This window comes from Microcebus murinus, chromosome X (genome assembly GCF_040939455.1).
Source record: "Microcebus murinus isolate Inina chromosome X, M.murinus_Inina_mat1.0, whole genome shotgun sequence".
NCBI lineage: Eukaryota > Metazoa > Chordata > Mammalia > Primates > Cheirogaleidae > Microcebus > Microcebus murinus.
The window spans coordinates 100,425,684-100,452,722 of NC_134136.1; the positions used below are offsets into that span (position 1 = coordinate 100,425,684).

The window sequence follows — 27,039 nt, forward strand, 5'->3', positions numbered from 1 at the left end:
AGCAATATGGAGATACCTTAAAGGGATACAAGTGAATCTACCATTTGATCCAGTAATCCCATTACTGGGCATCTACCCAAAAGATCCAATGACACTCTACAAAAAAGACACCTGCACTCGAATGTTTATAGCAGCACAATTCATAATTGCAAGGCTGTGGAAACAGCCCAAGTGCCCATCAATCGAAGAGTGGATTAATAAAATGTGGTATATGTATACCATGGAGTACTATTCAGCTCTAAGAAACAATGGTGATATATAGCACATCTTATATTTTCCTGGTTAGAGCTGGAACCCATACTACTAAGTGAAGTATACCAAGAATGGAAAAACAAGCACCTCATATACTCACCAGCTAAATTAACTGAGCAGTACCTAAGTGGACACATAGGAACTACAGTAATAGGGTATAGGGCAGGTGGGAGGGGGGAGGGGGGCAGGTGTATACATACATAATGAGTGAGATGTGCACATCTGGGGGATGGTCACGCTGGAAACTCAGACTTGTGGGGGGAAAGGGGAAAGGGCATTATTTGAAACCTTAAAATTTGTACCCCCATAATCGCAGGCAGTGAGCAGCAGTCCTGCGACAGGCCCTCGCTCGCTCTCCCTCCCCCGGCGCGGGGCCGCGGCGCCATGGACGTTATGGCGCTCGAGCGGGACGCCGTGCAGTTCGCCCGCCTGGCGGTGCAGCGCGACCACGAGGGCCGCTACCCTGAGGCTGTGTTTTACTACAAGGAAGCTGCACAAGCCTTAATTTATGCTGAAATGGCAGGATCAAGCCTAGAACGTATTCAAGAAAAAATAAATGAGTATCTGGAAAGAGTTCAATCTTTACATTCAGCAGATATTTTCCTTCATTTCAACAACCATTTATTGAGTGCATGTTTGGGCTATATGTTCAGTCAAAGAGTGCTGATCCTTTGAAATCAAAACATCAGTTGGACTTAGAGCGTGCCCATTTCCTTGTTACACAAGCTTTTGATGAAGATGAAAAAGAGAATGTTGAAGATGCTATAGAATTGTATACAGAAGCTGTGGATCTCTATCTGAAAACTTCTTATGAAACTGCTGATAAAACCCTACAAAACAAACTGAAACAGTTGGCTCGACAGGCACTAGATAGAGCAGAAGCATTGAGTGAGCCTTTGACAAAGCCATTTTGTAAAATCAAGTCAACAAATATTAAACCAAAGCCACCTCCAACAAGAGCACATTTTCCACTAGGATCTAATCCCTTCCTTGAAAGACCTCAGCCATTTATAAGTCCACAGTCATGTGATGCACAAGGACAGAGATACACAGCAGAAGAAATAGAAGTCCTCAGGACAACATCAAAAATAAATGGTATAGAATATGTTCCTTTTATGAATGTTGATCTGAGAGAACGTTTTGCCTATCCAATGCCTTTCTGTGATAGATGGGGCAAGCTACCATTATCACCTAAACAAAAAACTACATTTTCCAAATGGGTACGACCAAAAGACCTCACCAACAATCCTACAATGATATATACTGTGTCTAGTTTTAGCATAAAGCAGACAATAGTATCGGATTGTTCCTTTGTGGCATCATTGGCTATTAGTGCAGCTTATGAAAGACGATTTAATAAGAAGTTGATTACCAGCATAATTTACCCTCAGAATAAGGATGGTGAACCAGAGTACAATCCATGTGGAAAATATATGGTAAAACTTCACCTCAATGGTGTGCCAAGAAAGGTAATAATTGATGACCAGTTACCTGTTGATCATAAGGGAGAATTGCTTTGTTCTTATTCCAACAACAAAAGTGAATTATGGGTTTCTCTCATAGAAAAAGCATACATGAAAGTCATGGGAGGATATGATTTTCCAGGATCTAACTCAAATATTGATCTTCATGCACTGACTGGATGGATACCGGAAAGGATTGCTATGCATTCAGATAGCCAAACTTTCAGTAAGGATAATTCTTGCAGAATGCTTTATCAAAGATTTCACAAAGGGGATGTCCTCATCACTGCATCAACTGGAATGATGACTGAAGCTGAAGGCGAGAAGTGGGGTTTGGTTCCCACACATGCATATGCTGTTTTGGATATTAGAGAGTTCAAGGGGCTGCGATTTATCCAATTGAAAAGTCCTTGGAGTCATTTACGTTGGAAAGGAAGATACAGTGAAAATGATGTAAAAAACTGGACTCCAGAGCTGCAAAAGTATTTAAATTTTGATCCCCGAACAGCTCAGAAAATAGACAATGGAATATTTTGGATTTCCTGGGATGATCTCTGCCAGTATTATGATGTGATTTATTTGAGTTGGAATCCTGGTCTTTTTAAAGAATCAACATGTATTCACAGTACTTGGGATGCTGAGCAAGGACCTGTGAAAGATGCCTATAGCCTGGCCAACAACCCCCAGTACAAACTGGAGGTTCAGTGTCCACAAGGGGGCGCTGCAGTTTGGGTTTTGCTTAGTAGACACATAACAGACAAGGATGATTTTGCAAATAATCGAGAATTTATCACAATGGTTGTATACAAGACTGATGGGAAAAAAGTTTATTACCCAGCTGACCCACCTCCATACATTGATGGGATTCGAATTAACAGCCCTCATTATTTGACTAAGATAAAGCTGACCACACCTGGAACCCATACCTTTACATTAGTGGTGTCTCAGTATGAAAAACAGAACACAATTCATTACACAGTCCAGGTGTATTCAGCATGCAGCTTTACTTTTTCGAAGATTCCTTCACCATACACCTTATCAAAACGTATTAATGGAAAGTGGAGTGGTCAGAGTGCTGGAGGATGTGGAAATTTCCAAGAGACTCACAGAAATAATCCCATCTACCAATTCCATATAGAAAAAACTGGGCCATTACTGATTGAGCTACGAGGGCCAAGGCAATACAGTGTTGGATTTGAGGTTGTAACAGTTTCTGTGGTGGGAGATCCTGGTCCCCATGGCTTTCCAAGGAAATCTAGTGGTGACTATCGGTGTGGGTTTTGCTACCTGGAATTAGACAATATACCTGCTGGGATCTTTAATATCATTCCCAGTACTTTCTTGCCTAAACAAGAAGGACCTTTTTTCTTGGACTTTAATAGTATTATCCCCATCAAGATAACACAACTTCAGTGATGGAGAAATCTCAAAAATTACTGGATTTTATATTTACCAAACATCAACTCTTCAATGAGGACACAGATCTTCAGGACAGTAAACACAATAATCAGAATGGAATTAAATCTCTAAAAACATGTTGCAGTAGAATCTGGTGCTTGTCAGGGCATTTGGTGAGAATTGTATGTAGTCAGAATTACCTAAATCACCTAGAAGTATTGTTTACATGGTTTTGTGTATATATAGAGTTGGCTTGCATATAGGGGCCATTTTGTATACAAAGTGCATATGATTAAAATTTAGACTCAGTCATCACTGTGAGATGCCTTTGATAAAAGGATAAAGGAACTAAGACGAGATGGGCAAAATGAGTGGCAAAGATTCATTGAGTGGAATGCTAGGCTAGTTTGATACCCTGAAATATTTACATTATGTTTCCCTTTTTTGCAGAGCATGTTATAAGTTAAACCTGCCTGTGTTGACTCCACTATACATCTTGGGCAACTGATTACCAAATTAATTGTTACCATAACTAATTTTAATTTTGCATTATTTATTATTTTAAATGTTTATTATTGCCCAGATGTTATTAAAGAATAAAGCTAATTCTAATTAGCATGAAGATGCTCATACTTAAGAATGAAGGTTGTTGAGGTTAGATACCTATCTCATTGAATCATGTAGAAAGAACTGAGGTAAGTTCACTATTGCAGTTTTTATTTTTTAAAGTAGTAATTGGAGACAGTAAAGACATTACAATTTAGTTTGTATAGTCTTTTTCAAATTGCTCTATAACTCAATGTTCTAGTGGTAACACTTTGAAGAAATTGAGAGTTTAATATATGGCTACTGGGTTATATAGCATTGAGAAAAAGTGAATTGCCAAGATACTAGTGTTGTGTAAATTCCTGGTTTACATAAAAATCCATCAAAACAATGTTCAAGATTTTAAAGGTCTAAAAATGAATAGTGTGGGATTTTTCATTGTCTCTACTTTATAATTATTAAAACTTCTTATTTTGTATTTCTCTACCTTTAACTGAAATAAAATGTTTATACTTATGAAACCATAAAAAAAATAAATAAATAATTAAATTGAAGACCTAAAACTATGAAACTACTAGAAGAAAACATTGGGGAAATGCTTCAGGGCATTAGTCTGGGCAAAGATTTTTTTTTTTTTGAGTAAGACCTCAAAAACACAGACAAAAAAAGCAAAAATAGACAAATGGGATTATATCAAGCTAAAAAGATTCTGCACAGCAAAGGAAACATTCAAAAGAGCAAAGAGACAACCTATAGAATGGGAGAAAATATTTGCAAACTATCCATCTGATTAATTAATAATTAACCACTTCCGTACGAGTGTCGACTATAGCCGACAGCCACAGATGAACGCGCACAGTGACTTTAGCTGACAGCCATGATATGACATTGCTAATTTTTCATTTATCAAAACAAAATTGTGAACATTTAAAAATAACGTAATGAAAACATATATGTATATGTTACCTATTCTGATTTACATTACAAGTAAAGCTGCCTGTAAAGTAAACAAGCTTTCAGTGCTTTAAAGCTTTCCTCATCACACAAGAGCAAACCGGATCCATCGTCAATGCACAGCACAAACTATCATGCGGACTATGAATGCCCGCTGTGGGCAAGGTTTCTCGGCCGGTGAGCATGGTATCAAAGTGGTTAATAAGGAACTAAAAAAATTCAATAGCATAAAAATAAATAATCCAGTTTAAAAGTAGGCAAAATATCTGAATAGAAAATTTTCAAAAGAAAACATGCAAATGGCCAACAGGTTTATAAAAAAGTGCTCAACATCACTAATCATCAGAGAAATTCAAATCAAACCCACAATGAGATATTATCTCACCACAAAATTGTTTTTATCAAAGAGATAGGGGATAATGGATGCTGACATGAATGTAGAGAAAGGGGAACACTCGTACACTGTCAGTGGGAATGTAAATTATTACAGCCACTATGAAGAACAGTATGGAGATTCCTCCAAAAAAAAGCTGAAAATAGAACTTTTATATGATTCAGCAATTCCATTGCTGGGTATATATTCAAAAGAAAAGAAATCAATATATTGAAGAGATATCTGCACTCCCATGTTTCTTGTAGCATTATGTACAATAGCCAAGATATGAAATCAACCTAAGTATCCATCAATGGATGGATGGGTAAAGAAAATGTGGTATATATATATACAATGTATTATTATTCAGCCATAAAAATAATAAAATCCTGTCATTTGTATCATTATGTTAAGTGAAATATGCCAGGCACAGAAAGACAAATCTTTCATGTTCTTACTCATATGTGGGAGCTACAAAAGTGGATCTCATGAAGATAGGCAGTCAATTGGTGGTTACCAGAGGGCAAGAAGGGTAGAGATGAAGAGGAAGATAAAAAGAGGTTAGTTTATGGGTACAAAAGTACAGTTAGATAGAAGGAATAAGATCTAGTGTTCGATAGTTCAGTAGAGTAAGTATAGTTAATAGTCTACTATATATTTCAAAATAGGTAGAAGATAATAATTAAAATGTTCCCAGCATAAAGGGAAGACAAATATTTGAGGTGATCACTACACATTACATGAATGTCAAAATATCACATGTACGTTGAAAATGCATACATCTATTATGTATTAATAAAAAAGAAAATACTTATGAATTGAGGGTACTTTCACTCAATTTCTGTTAAGTATTCAATGTCAAAATGGTAGGGAATTTTTTTCTTTTTTGGCTTGGCAAGATTAAGATGAAATTGAGACAAATTTAAGAATTTAACTAACACCTACCTTAGTTGTTATACTGTGTCTAGTCATAGAGCCTAGCTTTGGGCACTACATTTTAAGCCCCTAATGGTTATTTGTGCAATCCATTGAGATAATTTGGAGACTTGCTAAATGTGTAATCTCAGTTTTGCCTTGTTAGCTTGATCAAAGTTGGGATTGATATTAGTATGGTTCTCGTTATTTTCACTGTAAATGACAATTATTTCTTTCTCCTCAGTTTCCTAATATCCAGAAAGGACTCAGGGTGTGGACTTGACACTGCAGTGTTGAGTAAAGTTGAAAAATGTCAGTCATTTGTCTTGTAGCACATTGCTCAATTCATACGCATATGTCTGCTAACAGTTCTAATTTTCACATTTGTTATAAATGGCCTAAATAGAAATTTTAAAAATCTGTGAGTTGAATAAAACTGATAGTTTGAATAATATTTTGTGCTATCAATGTCATTTAAAAATTTCTCTGTGTCTTTTTATTAAATGAACAAATTATGGGTGCCATAAGCTAATTCCCACCATACAGGGAAATCAACCAGGTGGACATTTAGTATTCCTTTCCAACCATGTTGAGCAAAAGGAAATCTATAAACTAATTTGTCTCAATGAGAATTTTTCCATTTCATTGTTTTGTATTTTAAGTTGTGTTGCATTTTAGATTTGACTTCTCTCAGTTATTAAAGTTGTAACCTTTCTTTTTAAAGTCATCAGATGGTTGGTGCTTTAGCAAATATAAAATGATTATAAAGAAAAAATGAATAATTGAAATGAAGAATGACCTTCTTAAGGGAATACAAATATTATAAACAGTGATTTGCAGAAACCTGGTATTCCATCTCCATGCCCACAAATTAGCTCCTGGTTTCCTGTTTCTCTTACTAAAGCACTCTAATTATATCTCTTTCCTCATACTTTTTGGCCCCCAGGAACACTTTCTATTTTTAAATATTATGTTTAAATTCATATTTGTGCTTTTTGATGAAAAATTCCTCAGCCACTGCTACAACCTGGTATCAGAAAGATAAAATTGAGTTTATACTGTTTAGCAATTGATTATACCATGTGGCATCTGGAGGACTGGCTGATTTTTACAAATTTTGGTCTTGATATTTTATCAATTTGAAGAGCTAATCAAACATATGTTCCAGAGTCTTCATTGCCAATATTGTGGTTCACTATTAGGATGGCACAACTTAGAGAAGTAGCATGCCCTAGAGCATCTACCCTCTCATGACCCTCTGGTGGCAATATGTTTCCCTCTTTATACAGTCATTTAATTGATGTAGTTCACCCACCTTTCCTCTCATTCAATCAGTTTCTATTTACATGCATTTAAATGACATGTCACTTTTTGAGGAATTCTCAGAAGGAATTGAACATGGCGTTGCTATTCAGATTCCTTCATTTCCTTCTTTCCCTTCATTTCTTCTTTTCTTCCCTTCTCCATCTCTTCCTCCCTCCCTTCCATTTTTCCTTATTTTTGTCCTTACTTTATCAAAGATATGTTAAGGTTCTACTGAGATCACTGGGCTCAAAATAAAAAGAAAAATAAGGCAAAGACTTGGTCTGAAAGACACTTAAGAGTCTGACTACTTTCTTCAACAAGTTCCTTAGGCTTATGGAATAAAAGCTTCATGAAATCAACCTGGATTTGTTTAGCAGATTCTTCACCTTGGTTGGTATTTTGAAAATTTAGAAGACCACATTCAAAGTCCTTCAAAGCATTCCGAAGTATTTTTTAATAAGATATTTATATGCAATTGGTATACTTATTATAAACAAGCTCCATCTGAAGACCCGCTACATCACAGAATGAGTGAAATTTATTAGCTTGGTTTCCTTTCTTCACTGTGTTTACTTTCAAATGAGAAAAGTCTTGAGAATGTTCTTCAATTAATATTTTCACAGCCAGAATCATCTTTGCCCTACTCCTAATTAGTGTATTTTTCTGCATTTGTGTTTCATAATTACAATGTTACACTGTGGCTCCTTTTCACTCTGTGTCTTGGCAAGGGATAAGTGGAAAATGTGAGAAACATTTTATCTAAAAGAGTTGTTATTTTTCTATTCATAGCCTAAGATATTTTTCTATTAATGATTTATAAGTATGTGAGGAAATTTAGTGGTATTAATTCTGCTCTTATATCAGGATCTTTGAACTTGAAAAAAATATGTAGCTACAGATCTGCTTTAGTGAGATAGAGTTTAGTGATACTGTCAAAGATCTGATTGGTTTATTTTTAAAGTCTACTGTTTTTTATCCCTGCAAAATTTAGATTTGCTGCCAGTCATGCTTATTTTTCCCTTAGAAGTTTGAAATAGGAATTGAATGCTTTATGCTTTACTGGGTTTCTAAAGAACTTTTTATTTCTAGGATGGCTGTTGGGCCATCAAACCAGAAAGAAAACTACCATTTTGCAAGATCATCACTGCATCATGTTAGGGAGTTTGAAAATTCCATTCTAAGTAAGTTCTGGGCATAATAGATTGTTTTCTTTATTTCAGAATATTATGAGGGTACAAACATTTTGGTTATGTTTAAAGCCTCTGCCTCACCCAAGCCAGAGCCACAAGCTTGCCCTTTCCCTTATACAGTGAGCTTCCCATCCATTAGTTGTGAGTTTATCTACCCCTACCCCCAGTTTTTTGAAACAATTTTAAGGTGCAGCTTGTCATAAAAAAGAAAACAAAGTTGTAATATCTTAATACCTTCATGTGGCCCAGGAAGGCTATTTTGTCATCTGAGAATATAGTCCCTGGGCAAGTAGTCTTTGCCGGACCATAGGAGTGGACAAGCCATAGGCTTGCCCGTTGTCCTCTTGTTCTATAGTACTGATGTTCAGAAACTGGAGATCTAATCTCATTTACTTTTAAATAAAATATTTCAATTAAATTATACTTGAATTCAACAGGAAAAAAAGAGTTAAAAATAAAGTACTTGCTAAACTCTACTCCTCAAAGGTAATGGCTTTTGTCTTCATTTTTAGCACTTCAGGATATTCCTTAGTAACTTAAAATATTCATTTGCTTCTCTCTCCGTTTTTTGATTTATCATCTTTGAGCAATATGCATTGACTTTGAGTTATGAACGAGGAATAATAGCTTCCTTATGCCATATATCACCCTTTTCTTCTAAATATGGGTTAGTAAACATCAATTTTTGATTACCCATATTACATTTCATAATTTACATAAACACACATTTCTTTATCAATTTTAGCAAGTATCTCTTGATTCTCTGCCATGTAAAATGAAAAATGTAGACAACTCCACTTCCCTCCAGCCCTACTCTTGCCCATCTCACTTTCTATCAGTTATAACATCACTTTCACATTATCAAGGTATATAACATGTACATTCACTATTTATGCTATGTGTCATTTCTGATTAAAAAATGAAATCTCATAAAGGACAGTTACAGAATCAAAGAATGTGACTTCCAAGTTCACTTTGGTTATGGCCATTTCAATAAGGAGGAAGGGGGAAAGAATGGAGAATTCTTGTAGGTTCTTTGGTACAAGTACACATTATACCTCTGCCCACATTTGGCTGGGAAACATTTAGTGGTGTGGCCATACCTCACCTCAAGAGGGGTGGGGATGAGTGATAACCTGAAAACCCTGGTTGGTGTCTCATTTGACATGTGCACACATGTATGTGTATGTGTAGATCAATTCCCAGAGGTGGAGTTGTTTGGCAAAGCAGCATATGTATTTCTAAATTAGATGAATATTGCCAGATTGCTCCCCATAGGGGCTCTCCCAATTGACATTCCCACTCACAGTGTATGGGAATGCATGTTTCACTATAACTTCAAAATAGAGAGACTATAAAATGTTTTATTTTTCCAATTGAAAAGATGAAAAATGGTATCTCAATGTAGTTTTAATTTGCATTTTATTTTCTATTTTGAGTGAGGGTGAGCATCTTTTATATGTTTAATAGCCTTTTGTATTTCTTTTTTTATGAACTGCCTGGTCATATCTGCCTAATGCTCTTAATAGGTATTGGTTTCTTGCTTAATTGTAGGATCACTTTATGTATGGGAATGATTAAAATCAATGAGTATTATGCAGCATTTGTCAGCAGTGAACTAGAAATGAACATACTTATTACCTTAAATGAAGGTCAGCTCATTTCAAGACCATGCCATTTTTAATTAAAAATATAATTTTTCCTCTTGTATGTGGAGTGCTATATTTTACCTTGTATGAGGTACATATTTGGGAAATTCAGGGTACACATTTATATGCAGAACTTGCCCAAGGAACCAGCTTCACCTTTAATTCTGTTTCCCCCTTAATTATGTTCCACAAAAGGAACATCTTTGATGCTTCTTCTCTATATTTGGTATGAAGACAAGACAAACTAAAAACACACTGAAAAATTTCCCCACTTTCCCTTAGGGAGAATCTAAATCTGGAGTGGGAACTTTAAATACTGACAAATCTGATATTTTCCCAAAATTTAGAAGAATAATGTCAATTAGGGTTCAATAGGAGTCAGAAGTGCTGTATGATCAATCAGTAGAAAAGAATTGGTAAATTGCAGTGTGTTGAAAGCTCCAACACTTGCAATTTTAGGCATGCCAATTTTCAATTTATTTACTATACAATTATAAATGGATGCTATCTGAAAAATACCCTAAAATTTATAAAGATTTTGACTGTAAATGAATAGAGGTGAACAGAAGTGATATTAAATAATAAAGTTATTTAAAATCAACATATCTATAAAAGTAATTCCTATATCTTCAATTTATGTAGTTATCTTAACACAGTACATTAAGTTTTATTTTATTTGTTTTTAGAGACAAAGTCTCACTCTGTCACCTAGGCAGCAATGCAGTAACACAATCATAGCTCACTGCAGCTTCAAATTCCTGGGCTCAAGCGATGTTCCTGCGTCACCCTTCCAAGTATCTAGCACTACAGGTGCATGCCACCATGCCTGGCTGATTTTTTATTTTTTAATTTTTTGTACAGATGAGGTCTTGCTATGTTTCTCAGGCTTGTCTCAAACTCCTGGCTTCAGGCAGTCCTCCTGTTTGAGCCTCCCAAAGTGTTGGGATTACAGGTATGAGCCCACTGCACCAAGCTGATTTTAATTGGAAAATAATAATTGTACATATTTATGAAATACATAGTGATGTCACCGTACATATCAATGTAAAGTGATCAGATCAGGCTAATTAGCATATCTATCATTTCAAACATTTATGATTTCTTTGTTTGAAATGTTCAATATCCTTCCTCTAGCTATTTGAAACTATATATTATTGTTGACTATAGTCATCCTAAAGTGTGTAAATTATTTCTTTGCACCATACATTTTATAAATAAATAGACAATTTTATTTAATTTGTAAGTATTATGTCTTTTGTTAGTAATATAGGACTTTTGAGGACTATATGTGTTAATAAAAGTGTGGGGAAAAATGATGAGTGGAGTTCTAAAGACAATGCGTTAATGATTTCTTTTGACATGATGGAGCCATTGACACCAGTAAGTTCTTCCAGTTAATATAAAATAGTAATGAAATAATATACATAAAAATATTGATAAAATAATTATAATTAATATGGTAGAAATAAAACAATCTATTTCATGATCAAATGACTTCAACAAATGGTTAAGTCACAAATTAACAGATGTGGAAGAATGCAGACATGGAACTTAATCTAAAAGTAATATTCACGGAAGTTACTAGTATCATTGTAAATTTTGGCCTGAGAATAGATAGCTTACAGAAGAAGTAAGATTTTTAAATTTTACTACAGAATTCCTTCCTTAGGTGTTAAAAAATTTTATGATGCATTAAAATTCAACATGAAGGAAAGTCATTGAAGAAGTAACCTAATAATTAAATTGTGAAATTAGTGATAAAGATGACTATATTATTGAAAGCTTATTTAATGTATCATTGGTCAATGTCTTTATATCCTATTTACTTTGACAAAACTCTTTTTCATCAGTTCAGAACCAGGACAATTGGGATGGATTTTATTTGCTCTTACATCATTAAAGAAATAAATTGACCATTGATTTGTATTTTTAAGGTGATAAGGTAAGCAGTAAAATGGCTATGAGTATAAAAATCTCAAGTGTAATTTCTCAAGCTGCAAACATTATGGATCTTTTATGTATATTTGAAAGTCAAAAGTGACATGGAGGAAAATCAATCAGAGCATAGTAATATATGTAATAATTTAGCATCACTTAGGTGAAATATGGAATTCTTTAAAAATACAATCTTACATCGCTGTTACATTTGATTAAAACTGCTTTCATAAAGTTGCCTAAAAAACTCACAAAAATTTGATGTGGGTTCCAAACATGCACTAAAGACCACTAACTTATTCTATGGTTTCCGATTCTATGATGCATCCTGCTCTGGGATGTGGGTATTTCCAAGTATGGTACCAAATTTACAAGACCGGAATTAATCCCCTACTCTCTGGTTTGTTACCTTGTCTATGCTTGAATTAGAAATGATGTCACTATATTTTAAGAAAGCACATTGCTAACTTAGGGAAGGACTTTTATGATTCTTTGATGGTGCTATGTTTGAACATCTCTCATAGTTTGTTTCACATTCTGCCATATGTTTTAGTCATTTGTAATTTTTTTATTGTCATTACTAAATTGTAAATTCATTAAAGGAAGATACTGTGCTTTAAATCATTTTTTATCACCTGCCAAGAATGGCACAGTGGTTTGCCTATAATAGATGCTCAAGTAGGATTTCTTGACTTTCATTGCTCTTGGGGGATATCTCCTTGTTGGCTCATAATTTTTGTTAGAATTCTAATTGTCAATACATTTGCTATGGGGTAGTACACAAACATTAGGCATTTATTATGATGTATGAAAGAGACTGTTTCACAATTTTATTTGTGTTTTATGAACTTTCTCTTCTTTCCCGGACTTATTCTAAGATGTTTTAGGAGTAAAATATACAAAAGCTGAAAACAATGCAGGTTTTACATATATTTGTAATATGAGTAAGTTAAGGTGTTTTTATATCCACAAATTGGATAATTAATTTCAGAATAAAACAGAGTCTACTTATTTCATTCATTCATTAATTTACTCAACATAGACCTTAGATAATAATCTGGTGGGAAAGGCAGAAAAACTAATAACCAAATAACAAATATGAATTATTTATTTGAAAAGTGAGAAATTTTCCATGAAGTTCATCAATAGAAAGATGTGATACATAATAAGTTGGGAAGGAATTGTTACTTGGCATAGCCAGAGAAGACCTAACTTAGATGTTTGAATCAAGACTGGCAGGATGAAAGGAGCCAGCCATGTAAAGGACTGGACATGTGCGACCATGTAGGCAAAAGGAAGAGCAAAATGTCTAGAAAATAATTGATTATTAAACTAAAAAATAAGACCAATTATTTCACTTCAAGTTTTATTTATATATATTCAATAACTTAATGAAAATTCTTATTGGTACAAAAAGGAAGATGAATTATAATTTATTGGCTATTTCTATGTGCAGGTTCTTTTCCAGATGCTTTACATTTCCAAATGAACACACCATAAATACCTTATATTCTGGAGGCTTATTATCAAATTCATTATCTTCTCATGTCTACCTGCTTCTTTTGAGATTTCTTATCTTGCTAAATAATAGCTACCATTCATTCAGTTGTCTAAGTCCTAAACCTAAAATGGCTTCTAGATCTCCCCATCTCCCACACTCAATTTGTACACATATTTATTCATTCTACTTAATAAAGTCTTGATCTATTACCTTTGTCTCTGTCCCTATTGCCACTCTCACCAAATCTTATACTAGTGAATATCCTCTTCACTGTTCTCTCTTAGTTAATTCTTACCCTTCTCCAATTCACCCTTCAAAAGGCTTGCAAGAGTGATCTTTCTTGAGCAAACATGACATTAGTTCTTTGCTCAGAATATTTTGTCGGATTCTCATTACCTTTAGGGAAAAATACCAAATTCTTTGGCATGGCATGCCAGTCTCTTGATTCTCTGGCCCTCACTTACATGACAAACATAATTTTCTATAACTATTCTTTAATATCTTCTTACTATTAATATAAATCTCTTGCCAAGACTACTCTTACATCTTCATGTCACTTATACCATTCTTTCTGTCTAGAATGCCACCCTTAAGAGTTTATCTCTAATAAACTCTCATATGAATCCTCAAAGCCTCAGCCCAAGGTTATCTTCCTTGTGAAGACTTCCTTTATTCTTCTAGGCATCCCTGGACTTTCCCCTCTCTCCCCACAACACATTATAATTACAGTGATTTCCATATTCTATTATAGTGGCTTATAAGCCTGTATCCCTACCATTCCTTAGTCCCATTGGATACAGGGTCTGCCTTTGCATCCTCTTCTTCTCAGCCCTGGTGTCACATGTGACATATAATAAATATTCTATAAACATTTGTTGAATAACAGTCAAAACTGACTAAATACCTGTCAGTTTTCTTAGCGGCTTCTCTCTATTTTGCCAATGGTAAGCTACGGCTTAGAGGAGTTAAACCATTAGTAAGTGGTAGAGTTTGTGTTTGATATCAGAATTATCTGATTGCAAAGTATTTGCTTCCTAATTATAGGACTGCTCCTCTGTTGGTTGACTACACTTCTCACTTAACTATGTATATCCTTGAGGGCAATATTGACCTTAGTTACAGGAGTTCCTAAACTTTGCCTGGCCAAATCTGTAACAGGATGGAAACATATAGAATCAATAGTCCAGTTACCTCTCATGTCCTTAATCCTTTCCACATCGCAGCCTTAGTAGCTCTGCTAGATTGCTAAATCTTTAATCCTTTCCATGTCTCAGCCTTATTACCCCTGCTAGATTTTAGGAATCTGTCCTAGACCTTTGGAGGACTGTAGGTGAAGAAAAAACATATTGTTAACTAGCCATATACCTGTATACCCAAGTTAAACACATGGGTATTTTTGTCAATAATTCAGGAGATTTAGCAGTTAACATTAAACCAACAATATTAAATTAGTCTTATATATCAAAAATCACACAAACACAGACAAGTTTGGTTTGGGCTGAGTTTCTGGTTTTATAACATTTATGTCAAACCCTGATACCTTACGAAAATAAAAATGACCACTAAACCCAGGTGAAAATGTATGTTGACAATTTGAAGACATTTTTATTTTCATTTTACCAACTAAGAAAATACTTAGTTTCCTAACTGACAGACAGGAATTAACTTATGATGACATAAAACAACTGTTCTTTCAAATAAAAAAAGACAAACAAGACTCAAAAGTCCTCTGTTCTCTGACAATTGAGAGCCTACCAATGAGACATCTATAATATTGCAAGCAGAAGAACCATTGAAAGAATTTATATCACTATTGGCTAAGGAAAAGGACAACTATCAAAAATATGTCTAGTTATGCTGCTAACATGAGAAATATTAATATTCAATGATTCCCAGTCCTAATCTCCCAAAGTGGATTGTCCATATACATACATGGACAACACAGCTTTCTTGCTGATATGCTGCCACTGTATCTGCCCTTAATCTTGATACTGTAGAGCATCTCTTAGAGTAGAGTTTTAAAGTTGTGTGAAATACAAGAAGCAAAGGAAATTGGTGTTGAGTACAAAAGAGGCAAAAAGATTTTAAGTAAAAAAGTCTGGTTGTGCTAAAATGTGAATAACAGTAACACACACACACACACACACACACAAGAATGCACAGTAAATTGAAGGCTTGAAGGGAAATTGACTTAATTTGTTTTACTAGAACCACTCAGCTGGTAGGGATTTCTAATAATCCTAAATTATATTCAAAATCCTTATCTGTTACTGATTTCTTTTTGTGACTGCTATCCAGAAGAATACACTTTGCTTCTCTGTTAATACAACACCTACAAACTTAATAGATAGGACCTATTTTGGAAATGGGTCTTCCAGGTAACATTTACTACAAAAATAGTGATTTTAGAGTTTAATAAAAGTTCCCATACACATGATCAAATTATATCCAATCTAGACATTTAGACATTAATAAACCTATACTATATATGATTCAAGAAACATTAATAATAGAAGAATTAGCTATGGTCTTATAGTCCTTATGAAAAAAAAGATTCTGTAAAAATAGCTGACTTTATTCTTAGTAAGTCTATAAACAGTATCAACTGAGAGGTACTTAAATCTCTATTTCACTAGTTTATACAGAATTCCTACATCAATATTTCACTAGGCTTAAGGATTTGTAGCATCATTATTATTGATTTAATTCAACAAATATTTATTGAGCAACTACAGTGGTTAATTACCTGGAAAGTATATCCCCTTCATGTTCTCTAAATCATTACTATTACCTAAAATGGTGATTCTTAAAATTAAGCAAGTATCTTTGTTTTTGTTACTCTCTTATTCCTTTATCATGTGACATAGAATTTATTGACATTGTATCAGTATTTAAGTACTTTTAATTTTACATAATAGTATTTAAGTTATGGTATAACAGGGGAAGAAGAAACATTATCCAACGACTTTACCTCCTCTTCTGGGGAAGGGATTCATACAGCTTTGGTTGTATGCAGGAGATTAAGTGTGGTTTACAGAGATGAATATTGGTGCCAAGCTGACAAGGGGTGGACTTGTGATGGTTAATTTTAGGTATAAACTTACTGAATTAAGGAATACCTAGAAAACTGGTAAAGTATTATTTTGGGGTATGTCTGTGAAGATGTTTCCAGAGGAGATCAGTGTGTGAGTCTAAGTGGACTAAGTGGGGAAGATCCACCCTCAATGCTGGCAAGCACCATCCTATTGGCTGGGGTGCTAAATAGAACAAAAATAGAGGGAAGGCAAATTGGTCTTTCTCTTTACCAAATCTGGGATACACTCTTCTCCTGCCCTTGCATATCAGAACTCCATGCTCTTTGGCCTTTTGACTCGAGGGCTTACACCAGCAGCCCCCCAGGTTCTCAGGCCTGCAGACTTCGACTGAATCACGCTACTGGAATCCCAGGTTTTCCAGAATTCAGATGGCCTAGGACTTCTCAATCTCCATAATTGTGTAAGCCAATTCCCCTAATAAATCTCCTCTCATCTCTCTCTCTCCCTCTCCCTCTCTCCTATTGGTTCTGTCCCTCTGTATAACCCTTAGTAATGCAGATAGCTTTGTAAAAATCTCAATTTGCAGGCTATATACCAGCCAGATGTAATAATTTATGGGGATAGAAATCCAGGCAATCAGTATTTTCTTAAGCTCCTTGGGTTATTCCAATGTATATCCCAAAGTTGGAAAATACTGCTCCTTTCTTTATAATTTCTGCATGTAATAATTTGAGTTTGGAATTTAAGATTTATTACATTGATGTCTTGGTTTAAACCTTAATTTTAACATGTTATAAAATATATCTAAATTATGTTATTTTTCATCTCTAATCTTATTTTGAGATATAGAGAACAAAAAGCAGAAAAAAACTTATTCCCCAAGTTTACAGGCTGAATCTAAAATATGTGCTAAATTGGGTTTAAATACTATTTGTTTGAAGCCTGAGTTTTCTGCTGCAGATTGTAAAAAAAAAATGAAAAATGAAAATGGTATCAGATGCAGAACTGGAATTTGAACCCACAGTTTATACAATTCGACACTATATTACACAGAATAAACTAATAAATTTATTTACTTCAAACATTTATCAATGTTTGATAGAGGGACACATCAGGAGAAAAGGAAGTGGAAATATAGCTAGACTTAATGGAATTGAAATAGTAAGTTTAAAAACCTCAGAAAGATATGTTTACACTCAAAGTGCACTGTTCCCTTCATCAATTTATGGCTGCATGTTCTTAGCTTGCACTTAATATAAGGAATGGGTGTAAATTCACGTCAGAGCAGCTAAGTTTTCATGACTTTCTAGAAAATAAAATGATGTAGATACACCTGCTACGCAGATGCAGCATTGCTTTGTTTCTTATGCCAGTACTTACCAATGAATCTAGCTGTGTTAGTGTTCTATCTAAAAGCTTCTCTTAAACCTCACAATACCTAAGTTTTAGGTTAAATTCTGCAAATATTTTGTTGATATAAAGGGTATATATTCATAATACAATGCCTAAGGAGGATAATTGATTTCTCTTATATCTGTGAATAATAGATTATTCAATATGGCTCATAAAAATGAGTTGAAATCCTCATTGTGTTCAACTGACCTGATTTAACCCTCTAATCCCTACTCATCTCCCCAATGTATTGCTATGCCATTCTGCCTCTTATTTACTCTACACCAATCATAATCAGTGGCCTTTGATTTCCTCCATTGTTCCAAAATCCATGCTTCCTGAGGCTTTTGCACATGCTCCCTATCAGAAACATTCTTTTTTCCCTCCTTCTCCCACACCCTTTTCTCAGAGGAAACAAATTTCCTCCTTTATCTTATAGGATAAAGTCATTTCCTTGGAAAAGCATTTATTGATCACCAGAGAGGGTGTATTTCTACTGTTTTACGTTCCCCCTGCTCCTTGCACTTCTCCCAGAACCTGTCATGAGTGTGAAAGTATTCATGTAATTATTTGTTTTACATCTTTCTTCCAGCTAGAATAAAGGCTTCATGAGGACAGGGACTATACAGCACAGGACATTTATAAATGACACTATAAATATTCCCTATCTGATTTTAATTTCCCCACAAATATGGGTTCCATGAAGATAAGGTCCTGTCTTTCTTATTCACTGCTCTGTTCATATCCTCTTGATATATAATCTGGCTCCCGATATTCATTCAATGAATGGTTGTTGAATTAATTGATAAAGAATATTAACTTTCAGTACAGTGAAGAGTTATCTCTTCACTTTTATCTATTCTGTCAAGCTTTTTATCTTTTATATGTTAGTTTGTTTTAAATTTTAGTTTTTTTAATGTTTGTATATTAGGTATATTGAAGAGAGGTATGTTGTATATTATGTATATTGACACTTGCAATTCATGTCATCTTTAAATTTTGAAATATCTTTTACAAAATTCACAATGCATAACATAATTTATAAGCAGGAATTATTCATTAACTATGAATTGTGATTATAACGCATAAAAAATAGACATGACTGTAAATATATCTGTTCAATTACTAGTTGAATTTTAAAGTCAGACTTTGGGAGCCATAGCCACCCTAGGTTTCATCTAGCACAATTAAAACATGTCATAAATAAACACAAATTATAAGTGATTTACCCAAGCTCACAAAGATAATTCATGGTAAAAGAAAATTTTAATTCTGATATTCTGACCTATTTTTCTGTTCCACAATACTCCTACATTTTAAGTGTCGATTTTGAATGAATATGAGGCTAAGACAGATTTGTTAATTTCTATTGAAGTACAATCAGGAAATTGGAATAAGGGCTTTCAGCAAGCAAACACAGCTCCTGGTAACATGACCAAAGAGCCTTACAACACTTTTACCATAATATGGTATCCATGCCAGCCAAAATTATTTTCCTTTTATCTCAAAATGGATAATTTGCCCATCTCTTATTGATAACTTGCTTCATATATCTCAATGAGTTATATGCCTTGTGGCCCTGAACATGGTTGGCTCTCTGGTTGGGTCTGTCTTCAGTGGCATACTTAGGACCCTGTCTTTCCAATCCTGGCTCACAGAATCTGGTTGAATCATGTGAGTTATTTATATTCTACTATACTGGGACCCTGGCACCAGAGTTTGCAGAGGTCCATTTTGAACCATATGCTTGGTCAAATAAGAGTTGAACCAACTCAGCACTTGAGATCTAGGGTATCCTCTGGTATGTGACAACAGGTGTTTAAAAGGAATTGTAAGCCACGTGAGTCAAATTGGAAACAATTTGGGTTTACATTTTAATACCATTGGATTTTGCCTGTTAGAAAGAAGCCTAGTAGCCATTAGTAATCACGCTTGATGGGTGCCAGAATGCTAACATTTGAAGGTGGTTTGGGAAAATGCTTAGATAATTGACAAATTAGTAAAAAGTGTTTTGGAACAAAATGCCTTAAAATCTCTTTGGCATAGATTATAAATGTGGAACATGCATAATGCGTAAGATGTTTTAACACATTTGTCCCCGAATTTTTCCCACTAAAAATGGTAAATTATGAAGACAGAAAGCATAGAAACTGTATTTTTTAGGAGGACAGAGAACACAAGCTTTAACAAATTTGGTTGGGCACTGTGTCATAGAATCTAAAGATGCCCAATATTGCTGTCATGAAAAGAAATCTAAGTTATTGGGAGAATGCCATAATTGGAAGCAAAATGCAAACACTGTTCTGAGAGAAGTATTGATTCTTTGCTTTCAGACTACTCATTTGTTTAAAGCTAAATGTGCAAGCTACATCACAGAACACCAAATCACCTTGGAGTTGCTGCCTCTGCAGTGGCACGACAGCTAATAGAGACAGGCTTGCATTTTATCCTGAAGTCTTCTATCTTTCTTTAGTGTCATTGAACAAGGGCTGCTGAAGTGTCAGAAAAAATATTTATTGCTCTTCCATATGTCACTGCCCTCCTGCCAGTGACATGTGTACTCATCAGTCAAACGGAAACTACCCACCATGTTTGATTTACTGCAGTTGAAGGAAATCTGTTTGTGGGTTCCTATAGCATAAACCATTTTGCTAGAGATTAATGCTCTGATTTGCATGCAGTTCATTGGAGTTATATCATTAGTTTTCATGATATATCAGGACTAAATATAAGAAATGCAACTCTGTTTTTTCTCTGTGGGGTCCTGCTTTTCTTCTTTCCCCTCCCTAACCTTTTCATTAACTTTCCCCTTGTTGCTCAGTAAAGCATTATTTACCTCATGCTATCTCAGGACCTGGTAGAAGATTAAGTGATTAAGTTTTAGCAACACAGAAACCATGAATAAAGTCCCTCTTCCGAACACCTGGCAAATGACTTGAATAGCAACAAAGTTCTAGTCTTGGCAATGGACTTTTAGCAAACATACAATGGTGAACCTGTAGAAAAATAAAATTGAATTTTCTCACTGTCATTCATTTATATTCTGTGAGGAATGTGGAGTAGGAAGGTTTTCAGAGCTTTCAGAGTTGCTCAATTGTAAGAAAGTTTTCTAACATACTATAATTCTACTATATGGGATTCACAATATATCTATATTAACTGAAATTTTTGTGATATGAATAAAAACATTCCATAGGTGCATAATTGAATCTACTTTGACTAGCTACACCTGATTGCTACATAGTATCTGTGGTGATGGCCAGATTGATGACTAAGAATAGCTCCATTTTTTCAGGTGCAGGTACAGATAACAATTGATTGAGATATTTCTTCCATATACCAACATCTTCACAAAATCTCCTGAAGCATATGGAATTCTATTTCACTAGTGCTCCTAAAAAGAATATATCTATGTAAAACAAAAAGGATTTAATTACAATGCACAAAAACTGAATCTTTTGCACTTTTCAGAAATTAGCCAATGGGTTATAAAAAATTCACAAAGTAGACTCCACAAAAAACTGTTAGAAATAATAAACAAATTTAGTTAATAAACAAATTACACAAAAAACTGTTAGAATTAATACACAAATTAATTAAATGCCTACAATTAACCATATAGTATTATGCAATTAAATTTTTTTAAGAAAGTAGATCTCATTTTAAATATTTTAACCACAAAAACAAAGCAAAACAACCCAAGGAAGCTTTGGAGGAAGTTGGATATATCTGCTACCTTGATTGTAGTGATGGTATCATGGGTGTTTGCATATGTCCAAACCTATAAATCTATACACATTGAGTATGTGCAGTTCTTTTTATATCAATTATACCTCAATAAAGCTGTTAGAAAAATTTAAAAAAAATATTTGAATACATAGTTGATGAAAAATGTCACAAAAAGTTAGGCAAATGAATGATGAAGATCTTAAACTTGTATCCATAACAGATATTCTAAATACTTAGACCTAAGAGGAGACATCAAGAGCCAAGATGGCAGACCAGAGACACCAGCTGCCAGATCATCTCAGAAAGAAGGAAAACTTTTAGATGACAGAGAAGAAACAAACAAACAAATAAACATAAATTGGGTGCATTTCTGAGGGAAATGTGCCAGAACCTACCAGAGATTCCATGGGAAGAAGTTGTGGAACAGGACAGGAAGGAGAAAGACATCAGCAGAGATCAACCCCTGAGAGGCTTGGAGTCCAGTAAGAAGGGTAGGTAGAGTGGTTTGTTTCTCCTTTCCCGACATCTCTGGCAGTCACTGGGCTCCCTAGCTGCTGGAGAACACTTTTACCTTCATGAGCCTGAAAGCTGTTGCCACCAGTGAACTGAGAGCTTCTTGAGGACAAAGCACCAGGCTGTCAGTACCCTTGGAGTGGCTTCCCATCACCACAGTCCTGAGCTGAGATGGTAGGCACCATATTGCTTCTCCACCCACCATGCACCTTTGTCCTCCCTAGGGGCTTCACCTCCTCAGTTTTTATTTTGCTCATTCCCACATAAACATATCCCAAATCCAGCCCAGACTGCAAGAGACACAGGGGATCAGTGGGTCCTGGGGGATCTGTGTGACCACAGAGATCGGACATTCTGGACAGGCTGCCTTCTGGGGAGAGGGACAGAGATGACCACATTGCTAGCTGTCTTCCATTCAGATTCTTTGCCTTCTCTTCCCTCCCCGCATCCATGGCCACTGAGAGAGATGATTGAGCCATGGATCATAGGAATTGCTCTTCTCCTCTGCTGGTGCCTCCACCACACCAGGGCTTCCACGGAGGGTGAGGCTCAGCATTTCCTCTTAAAGATCTGCAGCAGACTAAGGAGTGCTCAGACTGTGAGCTCCTTGCTCTGTGGCTTTCCCCAGTGCTGCTTAACTGGCTGCTCCATCAGAGCAGGGCACACCCCACAGAAGAGGGACATCAAACCTGCTTGAGCACCCCACAGGCAATTCAGGACCAACATGCTTCTCCCTGGAACAGTCAGGGATTGATCTTAAGAAACCCACACACATTCTGACTTCATTTCCTCTTAAAAAAAAAAAAAAAAAAAAAAAAAAAAAAGAAACCCACACACAGGTCTACATGCCAAATCCCGTACCTTGCTATGCTTCTCTGTGATTTTTCCAGGGGCATTCTTCGTTTACTAGTAAAACATCTATAAGAGGGTGACAAACTATTACCATTGCACAAATATTTGTTTCAGAACTGTGAAGAAAGTATAATGAGAGAGTAGCAAAGTAAAATAAATGCAATAAATGAGTTCCAAATAATAACTTATTTGGAACTTATTCCAAAATAAGACTGTTTTGTCTACATTGAAAAACAGTAGCTAGATCTGGATAACTTGCTGCAACTTCTACATCAGCACTTGCTACTTCACTTTGCACTTATGTTATGGAGATAGTTTCTTTCCTTAAACCTCATGAACCGACCTCTGCTAGCTTCCAAGTTTTCTTCTGTATGTTCCTTACCTCTCTTGATCTTTACAGAATTAAAGATAATTAGGGTCTTGCTCTGGATTAGACTTTGGTTTAAGGTAATGTTGTGGCTGGTTTGATCTATTCAGACCACTAAAACTTTCTCCATATCATCAAAAAGGCTGTTTTGTTTTATCATTCATATGTTTTGTCTTATCATTCATTGGAATAGAACTTTTCATTTCTTTTAATAACTTTTCTTTTACATGCATAACTTTGCTAACTGGTGCAAGAGGCCTAGTTTTGGGCCTATCTCAACTTTTGGCATGCCTTTCTCACTAAGCTTAATCAGTTCTAGCTTTTCATTTAAAGTGAGAGATGTTTGACTTGTCCTTTGACTTGAACACTTAGGAGCCATTGTGGGCTTATTAACTGGCTTAATTTCAATATTGCTATGTCTCAGGGAATAGATAGGCCTGAGGAGATGGAGAGAGTTGGGCAATTGCCGGTTAATGGAGTAGTCAAAACATACACAACATTGATAAATTTTGCTGTATTATATGAATACAGTTTATGGTACCCCAAAACAATTACAATAGTAACATCAAGGATCATTGATCACAGATCACCATAACAGCTTTAATAATAATGAGAAAGTTTGAAATATTGTGAGAATTACCAAAATATGACAGAAATGTCAAGTGAGCATATTTACTGGAAAAATGATGCCAATAGACTTACTTGCTCAATGCAAGGTTGCCACAAAACTTCAATTTGTAAAGAAACAAAATTATATCTTCAAAGTGCAAGAAATCAAAATGCAATAAATTCAGGTATTTCTGTATATCAAACTCTCTCATAGCTTCTGACTACATTTGGTTAAACCCTTTAGAACAGTGTGCTCTATTCATTAGAGTGATCATATATAAGAGTAGAGATGAACTAGGTCACACTCTTCCATACCATTTGAACAAAAACTCAGAGATCAGTGCCTAGAGATGGAGTGCCAGAAGTGCAATCTCTGTAGTGAGAAGGATAAAGAATTAATTCATTATATGTGGCCAAAACCTAAACCCATATTAATATGGCTACTTATACAGTGTTACATTTATAGAGGAAGGAAAGTTTTTACTTCATGAGCCACCACCCTTTTTTATTATTTTTTTTATCTCAGCATATTACAAGGTATAAATGTTTAGGTTACATATATTGTCTTTGCTCCATCTGAGTCAGAGCTTCAAGTGTGTCCATCGCCCCAGATGGTATACATCGCACATTGTAGATTCACTACTGAACACTTCGGCTTCCCTAAAACCCTTTTAAATACTTAAGAAGTTCTTGTTGAATAAAAATATAAATAAAATGAATTTTTCACTTTTGATCTCTCACTTCTGGCTTAGGCTTATAAAATATTGTAAATATGTTAAATATTTAAATATTATAAATATTGTAAATATTTTCCAGTTCATCTTTCTTGGCTCTGGATAGAATTTCTTTTACACCAATTCAGGTAAATGAATATCTTTGATTTAAATTTCTTTGCAAAAGGATGTTGTTTTCTTTTCCAGGGTCTTACCAAAATTCTGTAGGGAATTAAACTTTACACATTTGCCACAAGTCTCCTCCTCATCATTCTTCTTTCTGTCTAATATAGGACTCCAACTTTTGATTTTAGAGTTTTCTTTGATTCCTCATTTTCCCAATTTCAAAAATTTTGACACGTAGCCAGATCTCTTTAATTATTTCCAGAATCCATGCTTTTTATCCATGACTGTTAATAGATTCACTGTTTGTCGGATTTGGTCTCTGGCTCTTTATGTCCCTTATTTTAGCCTCACAAAATTGAGACTTTACCACTTCAATCAATAGTAAATATTTCAGTAGAAACTCTTATTTGTTGCATTTCTGGCTTTCTGTAAATCTACATAAATTTTTCTATTTACTGCCTTTTGTACTGAGATAATTTATGTCCTTTTCCAATGCACCCATCCATTAATTCATTTATCCATCAAAAAGAAAGCATCTTTTTATAATCATTGTATTTCTTATGTAACTATTAATATCACACACACATACACACCCCCACATCATCTAAAATCTTATATAACATGAACCTGAAATGAATGACTCTTCTTGTTTGATCCTTAGAATCTGACATTAAGGTCACTTTAAATTGATATTTAGTGATAATATTCTTAAAAATCCAAAAGTGAAAAATATTTTCCTCACAAAGGATGGTGCATTATCTTCCTGAATTGAAAGAATTGACTTCTCAGGTGGAAGTCAATGACATTTGGACCAGTTTCTTAAAGGATTCTAGGATTAAATTTTACAAGTAGTTTTATTTCTCTATGGATAAAACAAATAAGAATATGCCATGTAGTCTCTCAGCTTTCAATTTTATGAGCCTATTAAGTAATTATTAATCGACTAGGAAAAGGCAAGCTAAATAAAATAAACTCTTCAACTGTTACTATCACTTTTCTGTAAAGATACCAAGTAGATTCAAAGGTGCTCCCGAGGTGGGTAAATAAGCTGAAGTGCTAAAGGGAACAGGATGATGCAAGTGAAGTAAACCTTTTTCAAGGGCAAAAGAAAGTTGAAGGGCCTAAAGATAAAAAGGAATCAAAGCTAAGAAGGAAGGGACAAAGAGGAAGAGATAAAGTTTTCAATTGTTATTGAAGGTGAGTTGATATATTTCACATGGGAAACATTAAATTGTTCCTTTATTCTTAGAGGGCAATAAAATGTTATCTACATGTATTATGAACATACCAGTCTTTAAAATTTCAACAGAGTTATAATTCCCCTTTCATATGGGAAAATCTTATTTTACATTATTTATCAAGAAAATATTTGAGGTATGGAAAATATCCTTTTACAAAAAATGAACAAAGGACATTTAAAATACATAAATTAATTCTGTTCTTTAAGCATAGTGAAGAAACCCAGTGAGGAAAGGTGGAAAAGGCAGATGCTAGCAAGATACTTAATCTGAAAATGAAGTCTCTAGACCAATTGTTTGATAATGATGCTAGAATTGAAGGACTCTAAGATAAAGTCTTGAGCAAAGAGTTAGGAAAAAAGTTTCCACCTCTGTAGGAATGTTGCCTGTGGTCTTTTGGGGGATAAGGGTCATGACATGTTTATGTGATCCTTAGTGGTACCATGGATTCTCTTTCAGTACATCCCACAGAAACTTGTTTCAAAGTCTAAGAGAAATCCAGGTCCTCCTCTTGGGAGCATCATAAAACAATTACCAAGTTCACAGAGAGAAAAAAAGGTCATGGAAGTTGGTTCCTGAACAGCAGGTGATTGTGGCAGCCCCAGCAGAACCATTAGCAGCCAATTTAAGCAGCTTTAGTGATCACATTGGAAAAGCTCTAACAGTTTCTGAGATGAAAACAAAGCCCCCTATGGAACTCAGATTTAAAATGCACACACACACACACACACACACACACACACACACTCACATATAATCATCTTTCTTTTCTTCTCTTAAGAATGAATAAAAAGAAATTCCATTTTCAGCTGAGAAGGAATAAGAGAAATGGGATTTACCCTTCTATCTAAAACAACAGCAGTAAAAAGGAAAAATAAATAAATAAAACTGTAGACATCAGGCAATGAAGGCTAGAGATCTCTGAGAGATAAGAAACAGATAATGAGACCCATATAGTGGACCTAGCTTACTGACTTCAGAGGG

The 27,039-nt window shown here is 34.8% G+C and overlaps 1 protein-coding gene across 1 annotated transcript; it reads left to right on the forward strand.

Annotated features, from left to right (window-relative positions):
• Positions 1 to 577: 577 nt before the first annotated feature.
• On the forward strand, positions 578 to 4,180 carry LOC105882337 (calpain-7). Its single transcript, XM_020285049.2, has 2 exons — positions 578 to 845; positions 899 to 4,180. The coding sequence occupies exons 1-2, from the start codon at positions 637 to 639 to the stop codon at positions 3,129 to 3,131; spliced, it is 2,442 nt and encodes an 813-aa protein (XP_020140638.1). The 5' UTR covers positions 578 to 636; the 3' UTR covers positions 3,132 to 4,180.
• Positions 4,181 to 27,039: the final 22,859 nt, after the last annotated feature.